The sequence below is a fragment of the Peromyscus maniculatus genome, chromosome 20 (assembly GCF_049852395.1).
Source record: "Peromyscus maniculatus bairdii isolate BWxNUB_F1_BW_parent chromosome 20, HU_Pman_BW_mat_3.1, whole genome shotgun sequence".
NCBI lineage: Eukaryota > Metazoa > Chordata > Mammalia > Rodentia > Cricetidae > Peromyscus > Peromyscus maniculatus.
Window position 1 is genome coordinate 53,046,816 of NC_134871.1, and position 10,514 is coordinate 53,057,329.

The 10,514-nt window shown below is 54.3% G+C and overlaps 1 protein-coding gene across 3 annotated transcripts in view; it reads right to left on the reverse strand.

Annotated features, from left to right (window-relative positions):
• Scube1 (signal peptide, CUB domain and EGF like domain containing 1) overlaps nucleotides 1–703 on the reverse strand; it is a 122,260-nt gene extending 121,557 nt beyond the window's left edge. Inside the window, exon 1 of one of the 3 annotated variants that reach the window (XR_013046533.1) lies at nucleotides 515–703. Coding sequence is in view for 2 of the 3 variants with exons in the window: in XM_006980248.4 (XP_006980310.1) it covers nucleotides 515–602 (88 nt within the window). In the remaining variant the exon portion in view is untranslated. The remainder of the gene's footprint in view (nucleotides 1–514) is intronic. The other 2 variants (XM_006980248.4, XM_006980249.4) reach the window with 2 other exon arrangements.
• Between the last annotated feature and the right edge of the window lie 9,811 nt (nucleotides 704–10,514).

Genomic DNA, 10,514 nt, shown 5'->3' on the forward strand with positions numbered 1-10,514 from the left:
TTTGATCTGCCTTCCTCCTTCCCGCTGTCCACTGCCTCCTCGCTCCCCTCCCTTACCTCCTCTCCCCTCTTCCCTCCCGCGGCTGTCTTTCTCAGGGCTTCTTCCTGGGCCCTTTTGTCTGTTCCCTCTGCTCCTCGGCTCCTGTCCGTCTGTCCCTCCATCTCTCTACCTCCCCTCCAGTCTTAGAGCGTCCTTTCTGGCCACCTCTGGGTATCTCCTATATGGCAGCTGCCGAGCCCTCGGCCCTGGGGGAGCGTTGTTCTCGGCTTTGGGGGGTCCCCGCCGGTCTCCGTACGCATGCCGGGCCCCGCAGGCGGCCGTTGCTCTTCCTTTCTTCCTTCAGCCTCCCGCTTCCCCTCCCGGGGCCTCAGCCCACCCCGCCCCCGCCGGCCCCGGGCGCTCCCAGAAGTTACTTTGCAAGGAGGCAGGACCCGGCGCGGGGCAGCCTCCGACGGCGCGGGGTGGCAGCCCCTAGGTCCCCGCGCGCCTCAGTCACCCGGGTCCTCGCGCTTACCTGGGAGCCCGCTGCCCCCCACCATCCGCCCGCGCGCTCCCAGAGCGAGCAGCACGCACAAGTGCCAGCGCACGGCCGCCGCGCCCATGCTCGCAGCGGGCCGCGCCGGGTGCGGGTGTGCGGGGCACGGGACGCACCGAGCGGCCGCTCCGCGAGCGCTCCTGTCTGCAGCAAGCTCCGCTACCGCTCGGGCTCCGGAGCCACCCAGCCGGCGCGCAGGACGAGCTGACAGCCGCGCGCTCATTGGCCCGTGGCCGCGGGAGGCGGAGCTCCGCGGGAGGCCGTCCAGTGGGCGTTGGGTGGCGTGGCTTGCGGGAGTCTGGGCCCGCCCCCTCTCCCGGGGCGGGCGGCAGGTGGGGGGTGGGAGCCCCGGCGAGCTGGAGTCCCGGTGCAGGATGTCACCCGGGCCGGGACTGGTCCCCAAACCGCCCTTTGCGGGCCCCGTTCTATGTCCTGGGTCCCCAAGGAACGGGGTGGCTGTTCCTCGGGCGCGGCACCCCTCTGCCCGGCACACAACACAATCAGGGAAATAGAGGTGGAGAGAGGCCCAGAGGCACCCAGGGCTAGTGACGGCGATGCTCGGTGCACGCCGCCGATCCACAGGCATTTATTGAACCCCTAATGGGTGCCAAGTGCTGCCTGGGCAGCCGCACACTAGCAGGCATGGAAAACTCTCGAAGATAGTTTCAGAATTTATGTACAAAAATCAAAGGAACTTTTCAGTACTGTCCCGAGGACAATGGTTATAGAAGTGCTTGTCTTGGACAGCCAGGCATTGCCCCTGGAACCGTGTTCCCGTCGAGTGGACGCGCGATCCGGCTCGGTTGAGCAGCCTCTCTGTCCCGAGATGCTTGTTGCTCCGCCAAGCCCAGGTTCTCGGGTGACAGGCCCTGCGGGGAGCAGGGGCGCGGGGTGGTGGTGGGGGGAGGCGGGTGTCCCTAGCGTCGCGGTCACCCTGGCCCAGAGTCTCCCCCGGCACGGGGTCTACACCTGACCCCTCGGCCTTGAGGCCTGGCGAGCACTCAATGGCCGCTCTCTGCTCGGGAGGCAGGACGCTGAAGAAGTTCAGCAAACCCCAAGGCCCATCTCCTTGACAACCACCAATAAGAGCTCCTGTTTTCTCCTGCTCTCCAGACTCAAAGACCAGACTTTTCTTTTTGTCCACTCTGCCTGCGCTGTGTTGCACCCAGCGGTTCCGCTTCACGCGGGCTCCCTGCCCCCAACACACAGTCTGCAGCCACCTCCAAGGCCCCAGAAGGCTAAATCCATGTCTCTCATCTCCTGCTGCCAGCCAGATTTCCCGTGGGCTTGTGGCACCGGGCTGGAGGCTGAGACAAGGGATCCATGCCCACATTGTGCAGAAAGGATCGGGGAGGAAGTGGGGCCCTGGCTTCTATTGTATCCGGTCTCCTACCCTACCCCTGCATGCATTTTCTTTCCCTGGTTGTTCTTGGTCATGTAGTTTAGTTTGCGGGACCTTGCTACCATGCCTATTCTATCAGCTGTACGGCTTTGAGGTTCTCTCTCCCTCCCCGTCCCCCGTTCATGAGACATCAGGGCAACCAATCTATTTCTGAGAACTGTTTTCAAGGGGGCTCTGACTTCTTAGCACCATGTTTTTCCATGTTGTCTTCCTCAGGGGCTCCCACCCCCACTCAGGTGTCCCCAAACACAATAGCAGCCATAAGATCTTCTTGCTGGTTCTATCTTTCAATATTAAGGCGAGAATGGAGACTAGGGATGGTTTGGGAGTCCCTACAGTTTGTAGGGACTCTTTCAATAATATGAAAATTTTATCTGCAGTGTGCCGCCTCAGTAACCTTGAAGGTCCCTCAAGTGGGGAAAGAAAAGTGACTCCCTCTAGGAGACCATGCATGTGAGGCATGGTGGAGGAGGGGAGAGGAAGAAGCTGTGTCTGATTTCCTGACCAAGGAGATGGCTTACGGGGCAAAGAAAGACGCTCGCTTCCCAGAACAGAAGCAAGATATGATGGAGGCTGGTGTGACGGTACTGGGGTGGGGTGGGTAGATGGGGTCAGCATCCTAACATCAGGACTCCGGCAAAGGATGTCTTGGCACCTCTCCGTATTGAGCTGAGAACGTGGGGGGCCACTCACTGGTTTGGGGAGCGGACTGGGCTGCTTCATGCCCAAGCCACCTGTGTGTGCTCTGAGTGTCAACCAGTGCACCTGTGCCCTCCACTGAGGCCCTATCTAGACCAACCACAAGTAAGGTAAGGCTGGCAGACAGCTTGCACCCCGAGCCCAATGCCATCTGCCAGGACAGCCTTCAAACTCTCCTACGCACACTCCAGTTGCTGCCCCGTAAGCTCCATGCTAGACCTCCTTCGGGCTCAGAAAACGAACACTCCTCACTCTCACCCCCAGTTTCCTCTCTGTCTCCACCCAAAAAGGGATCCCGAAGCCCTTGTCTGTGAATACAGTTCCCAAAGGGAGTTGAAGCAATTATTGTCAAGTGAATCCAAGAATGAATGAATGAATGAATGGTGAGCGAGTGAGTGAACGAGTGAATGAACAGAAACAAGACAGAACAGCTGTGAACTTCCATTGCTCTGTTTAGGTGACTTGGCTGTGCTGGGTCCTTAAGAATGAATCCAGCTGTTGTCTCCCCCCCCCCTCCGAACAACACCACTTTCTGTGCCCCGTGGGGAAGCCAGGCTGGTCAGCAGAACCCCAAATCTTGAGTGCCCCAGCAGACGACCTGAGACTTGGGGCCCTTTGGCTCCCCCTGGTGACGGTTCACTAAGGTGTTTGCCCATAAGGAGGAGAGAGGAATTACCCAGTTCCCCTCTGCCTTCTAGGTAGGTCCTCTGTGATCCCACCTCACCCCTCCATGACAGGAAAGTCCTGGCCTGGGCTCAGATCATAATGTCAGCACTGAGCAGTCCTATGTGGTGTCCCTGTCGCTGGCATCCCTTCAGCTTGGGTTCCTCAGCCTGAATGGCCCCTTAGAGTTGGTGGGAGGATAAAGCCAGGCAGGCATGAAATGAGACCTTTCGGAACTCAGCCTCCTTCTCAGTAACAGAAGAGTGCTGCTGGCATCTTCTGCGGAGGAGTAAATGAGACACTGACCCGGAGTCCTCAGGATCACGGCATATAGAGGTCTTTGTGCTCTTGTTAGGGTCAGTATAGTTACTCCCGCTGGTTCGAACGGTAGCAATAGCCACTGTTATAAACGTCTTCCTTTGGGGCAGTTTTTAATCAGGAAGGGTTCTCTGGGTTAGTTGTGAAAGTGCTTTGGGATAAAATGTTCTCTGCAACTTTAAAATGCCATCATACAGATGTCATATCTCTGTGTGGATGAGTTTTGGGGCTTTTGCTCCTTTTTCTTAAAAAAAAAAGGAAAAGAAAAGAAAGAATAAAAAGAAAATGACCATTTCCTCCCGTGGCTGTGTGGGCCCCTTTGTTCTTCTCTGCTGGCCTTTCTGCAGTTCCCTGTGCGATCCCGGGCCACACAGGTCCTTTCTTGGGCTGGGCTGGGTTGTCAGAGGGGGTCTCAGTCTCCAGGAGCCTGTGAGCTAGACTCTGAAATGGCCTGGAGTTGTGGCCCAGTGTCTTCTTCCTCTCTCATGTCTGTTGGGCATCCCTGGGTATTGGTGTGGTACTAGGGCACATTAGTGAATCCTGTCATCTACTCCTGTGACACAGAGATTGCTGCCCTCCCCACGGGACACCTGAGAAAATGGATCTGAGGTTGCCTGTCCAGGATCACAGAGCTAGCAAATGTCAGAGGTGGGGTTTGAACCTGGGTCTGTACAGCCTGCTCATAAAACACAGAGATCAAAGGGCAGAGGGGCACGATTTCAGCCGTGGACACTATTCACTGTAAGGCTTTGGAGTTGTCTGGTTTTGTTCCAGTATTGAGAAGAGTGATTTCCAGAGGGTGCCTAGATCATAGCAGTGTACATACAACCTACCCGCCTGACTTTGGTTTTACCTGGTTTTACTATCTGCCACTTTCTTTCCCCAAATTGTTGGAATATTTAGAACCATTCCTGCCACTCTCAGTGGGCAGAGGAGACAGGATGATACCGGAGGGGCTTCTCAGAGATGCCCAAGTGCATCAGGGGACCATCATGTCACTTTATGGGGTGGGAGCGGGAGTGGGGGGCACAGTGCCTGTGTGGGGCACTCATGAACCTGAATTATGGCTTCAGGTTCACGGATGGACAGACGTGAGGACAGGAAAGCTGCAAACACAATCTGGAGACAGCCCAGCTTGGGCTCATCTGACAACTGGGGAAACCGAGATCCAGTCTCACTCAATCCACTGTTCCTTGGGCATGCCCGCCATGGCCGTCTCAGAATAGCAGACTCCACTCGGGGGCCACCAGTGCTTCCTCAGAGCCTTGCCGCCACACACTCACACCCACGCATACCAGGCAAGGCTGTACCCGTGGCCTCCCTGCTCCCTCGTCTCGTCATTGGCTTTCTGGAGGTGGCACCAGTTTTCAAGGCCAGACATAAGCATTCCTGACCCCCTGAGATGGCCTTGGCCCCCCCCTGTTCTCAATTCATGTTTCCCCAGGCCATGCTGCCCCTTTTCTGAACCACAGCTCAGTCCCTCTCCCTCCCTCACTATGCCGTTCCCTGTCCCCAGCCCTGTCCTCTGAGCCCAGGCCCCGCACTGGGTCCTCACTGCGCCCTGCATGGCCTAGGCCGGGTGCTATGTACTTGGAGAGCCACAGCCTGAGGTTAGTAGTCCCTTCAAGGCGTCAGACACATTGTCACCTAAGGCCGCTTTCAGGCCTTCACCCCAAGCCTCCCAGGTCAACAAGTGACTGGCTGGGCCACTGGGCAAGCGGTTAGTCTAGTCAAAGGCATCCGACTAACTTATACCGTCAGACTCTGTAAGTGGACTTATAGGCATGGCTTCTTTCCTGAGTGGACAGGAGCTGCCCATCTCAGAGAGGAGGGATCGCCAGGCAGTGAGAAGAAGAGGGTGATATGGGAGGGAAGGGGGGAGTCAGGGTGAGAGGGAGGAAGGAGAGGGAGATGCAGGACAGAGGGAGGGGGGAGATGTTAGAGTCTTGGTCATATCATTTCTTCTGCTCTTAAAGAAGCTACATTTTGCTTCTGTCACTTGTAGCCAAGACCAACCTGCTCAGCCCGTGCTCAGAGTGGGAGACCTGTCCAAAAAGTGCCACTGTCAGACAGACAACACGTTCCATGTAAACCCACGAACACCCCACCAGGCAGGCAATGGCCTGTCCATCTGTAGATGTGGCTGAGGCCCTCAGAGGCCCAGTGATCCACCCTACAGCTCCTGAGGGTGCCCTGTTCTCTTTGCTGCTAGTCAGGAATAACTGTCATGGACAGCAGCTGGAGTCTTTTTTAAAAAAAAATGTTCTTACTTTTTCTTGTTCATATTTTATTTACCCAGACCCCAAATTCCATGATTTCTCCAAGTACCTTAGAGAAGTGACAATGAGTTTTTGCGGAGACTTGGAGGTGTGTGTGTGTGTGTGTGTGTGTGTGTGTGTGTGTGTGTGTGTGTGTAGATAGATGACAGCTTGTAAGAGTTGGCTCTCTCTTTCCCCAATCTAGTCCCAGGGATCAGCCTCAGATATGACATCCACCACAACCTGACCAGGAGAACTTGCCAACAGGGATCATCTCACTTGAATCTCAAGGACAGTGACATTATGGGCTGTATCTTCCCGCCCATTCAATCACTGGGCTTTTGTTTCCTCTCTGGGATTCTGGTCCCAGCTAACGGACTCCACAGAACCATCAGGTAGGTAGTACCTGATGAAGCAAACTACTGGTGCTCTATTAGAGTGACATTCATTTAGTCATTCAACATTCAACCAAGCACCCAGTGCATGCCAGACCCTGTTCTGGGCTTAGCTTCTGCCTTGCAGGGATGCAGGGTCTAGTGGATCATAAGAGTTAAGAAGAGAGTATCATCCTGAAGGATGGGGCTGGATAGGAGGCCGGTACTGTGCAGGGAGAAGGAGGGGGGCCTGCAGGGCAGGGGGATGCAAGCTTGAGGGAGAAGAGCAAGTGGTACCTTGTAGGGTGGGTAGGAACTCAACTGGAAGCTTCAGGGATGAGCATTTGGAGCGGAGGAGCAGATGCAATGCCCCAGGTGTGGGGCGTTTACCCACCACCCCCACAGCTTCCCAGAGTTTTCTTGAGTGCGAGCAGCAGGAAATATTAGATAGAAGGATTTATAGCGGAGAATGTTGCGGAGATAAACAGATAGAAAATAAAGGATAGCCTCGAGAGGGCCTGGAACCTATTCCAACCGGCCCGGACTGTCTCTGGTCCAGGGTTTTTATAGAGACGCCAAGGGGTGGAGCAAAAGACCTCCTCCCCCAGCACAGCCAAGTGCAGACCATCTCAGACACCTGCACTCAGGCCCGTGGTCCTGATCATCCTCTATTCAGACCTGCTGGGTAAAGCCACGAGGAACCCCAGAACGGGCTCCCACACCCAGGGAGCAGAGAATCTCAGAACCCAAAGGTCCAGGGACAGAGCTCAGACTCCGAGCAGGGCTGCTCTGACATTATTCCATGTCGGTGGGAGCCCGGCAAAGGTTTGGGCAAGAGAGTGACAGGATAGAAGAGTATTCTAGAAGCAACCTCTGGTTCGGGTGGCGATGCTGAGATTAAGGTCAAGGTCTTTGTTTGGCTCCATTGCAATTCTCCTTTGGGAGAGTTCAGAGTCAGCCCCAAGCTACTTCTCTGGGCCTCCGGGTCACATCCACTTGGGATCCACCCATCCAGTACCTCAGCCTCCTGGAGAACCATCAGACAGTGAGGGTTTGGAGACATCTCGCAGCAGAGGCATCTGGGATTGTTTGCTCCTTGTACCCACCTTGGTACCTCTTTATTTTAACCACACAGCATTTATTAAGATCCTTTTCTGGAGCTGGGGGTGTAGTTCAACTGACAGAGTGCTTGCCTAGCCTACACCAAGCCCTAGATTTGATTCCCCAGCATCACATAAAACTGGGGGTGGAGGTACACTTAATCTTGTAATTCCAGCACTCAGGAGGTAGAAGCAGAAGGATCAAAAGTTCAAGGTCATCATGCTGGGCTACAAAGAGAATTTGAGGCTGACCTCAATAACAACTATAATGGTAATAGTAATAATAACAAGCTTTAACACCAGATAGGTTGGGACTCAGAAGCAAATGAAGGGGGATATTGATTTGTTCTTCCATGGACAAGGTGAAGAGCTTGGGAAGGAGCAACTTTGAGGCTCTGAGTTCTTGAACTTCCCAGTGGCCAGAGGAAAAATTTCTAGGGACTTGAGAAAACCGGCCCAGGATACCACCTGCCAGTATCCAGAGTGGGAGCGGTCAGAGGCAGAGCAGGGCTGAGGACAGTGTAGCTTCAGCCCTTCCCCGGGGTCAGCTGTGTCAGTGGAAAGACAGAGAACAAAGACCAGCAGCACACAGTGAGACTGGGTGGGAGAGGGGCCCGCCTGGGCCCTGTTGGTGGGAAGTGAATTGGAACAGCCTTAGGGAAAGGCTGGGACCCTTCATGGGTTCAGTGCTTGTCTAGCATGTATGTACAAGGCCTAGTTTTGCCTCCTATGATAGTTCCCTACTGTTGCCAGGAAATAAACACATTTAAAATTAATAAAATACTCCCCAAGATTTTTTATTTATTTTTTATTTTAATTTTTTCCAGAGCTGAGGACCAAACCCAGGGCCTTGTGCTTGCCAGGTAAGCGCTCTGCCACTGAGCTAAATCCCCAACCTGATTTTTTAATTTTTAATTATATATAATTACATATATACATTTTATATATATGTGGGGGGCGGCATGGGGGTGGGGGTGGGGAGAATATGCACACGAGTGCAGTGTCCTCAGAGGCCAGAAGGGGCCGTGGGATTCTCTGGAGCTGGAGCTACAGGTGATTGTGAGCCTCCTGATGTGGGTTTTGGGAATGGAACTCAGGACTCCTGGAAGAACAGCAAGTGTTCCTAACCACTGAGCCATCTCTGTCATCCTCAACAAAATAGAAATCCATTCTGCCTCCCTCCCTCCCTCCCTCGCTCCCTCCCTCCCTCCCTCCCTCCGTGTGTGTGTGTGTGTGTGTGTCTGTGAGTTTCTGTGTGTGGTTTCAGTGTGACACATCCAAATGTTAATAGCAGTTTCCTCCTAGAATGGGGTTTAGCAATCCTTATCAGGAACTTGACTTTGTTTTAAGTTTTATGCGTTTCCTGTGTCCCTGGAGATAGAATCCAGGGCCTTGCATGGGTTAGGCAGGCACCCTACCCCTGAGTTACATGGACCCCAGCAAAGGACATGACTTTCCCCTGCATACCCTTGTGACTCATGGATTATTTCAAAATTGGTTTTTGCAATTAAAACACTTTTGAAAACCCATGAGAATGAAATTACTTCATAGAGGTGCCTAGCACAGAGTGGGTGCTCGCTAAGCATTCATTGTGGGCAGGGACCTGGCACCCGTGGGCAGCAGTGACAACCCCAACTTGGACGTAAGACTGGGGTGCGTGTGTGCCTGGAATGGAAGTTTCACACTGGTCACCACATTGCTCTGGGGGATTGCTGGAAGGGCCAGAAGTCTGTTTGACTGACCAACATTTTTATTTGTGGGGAGACAAAGACAAAATAAAATAAAAACATTTAAAGCACTGTAGCCTTCTTCTGTCCACGGGGGGACCCTGGGGCTTCAGGCAGGAGGCCCTGGCGCCTGCACAGTCACAGGCCCACAAAACAAACAAACGAATCTTGGGGACAGACAGGGACATTATGCAAGGCCCCCTCCTCCCTGGGGCTGTCACTCTTGAGCCAGGCGCAGACACCCCCCCCCCATGCCAGCGAGGAGACCTTCCCTGCTCCACGTCCCCCCCCCCACCTCCTCCCTCTTCCACCTCCAGCCCCTGCCAAGGACTTTTTGAAGTTGATCAATCAAACATGTTTTATTTCGGGGCCCTGTTCCTGCGAGGGGACTCTGCGCGGCCTTCATTAGTTCCACATAGTGAAAGAATGGAAGGATTCGAGGAGGAGGGGAGAGAGACGGGGGAAATTAGAGTTAGGTCTGCACACTTAAAAAAAAAAAAAAAAAGAGGAGGGGGTGGGGTGGACGTGCGGGTGTGCTAAATAGAGCCGGCTGCATTCAGGGAAGGGTCCCACTCAATCCTCTTAACCTGACAATGTCAGGCCAGGACCGGAGATCGGCTGTCCAGCGGCCCGGTTCCTTGGGATGGCAGGGCAATGGACTGTTTAAATTGCTGCTTAGGGTTCCAGCTGTTTTACCAGGGATTTGCCCAACTTAATGGCTCTTTAAAGCTTTAAACGAGAAAATAGGTCTTCTCAGGACTCAAAGAAGAGGCTCTGGCCAGCTCAGACGGCGCCCATTGTCCCCAGCTTAAACCCTGGGCGGCCCTCACCCCTTCCCCCTCTGCGGGCGCAGACTTTGTCCAGCTCGGCGGCGGCGGCAGCGGCAGCGGCGAGACGATTTATCCTTTTCACATTCTGGGTCTCTGGGCCTGCATCCAGGGGACTTCCTAAGTACTTACATGAGGGGGCGGCCGGGCTGCTTTGAGCACGCCCCAACATCTTGACAAGTAAAGATGACAGTAACCACATCTCTCTAGGGAGTGCCTACTGTGTGCCAGGCCTTGAGTTTGGCACTGAAAAAAATTAACGAATTTCCATTTTATTCTTACCTAGGTCTACAAAGGAGGTGCCATTTTACAAATGAGGAGATTGAAGCATGGGGCCCACTTGGCCACGTTGACACAGAGGCACCCCTCAGAGTGACTTCCACAGGCTTGCAGGCAGGTACTAGCCATGGATGCTTAGGGAGTTAGCAAGCCGGGCAGGGGACTCCTGGGACAAGGAGCTCTAGGTTCATTTCTCTGAATGTAAGATCTTAGAGGCTGCTGGGTGGGTTTTCATGGAGGCTGAAGGAATGGAGCCTAAGAAGGAAAGGGGGGGCTGGTCAGACAAATAGGAATGTCAGCCAGAAGGTGGGAGGCTCTGACCTTAGGTGTCT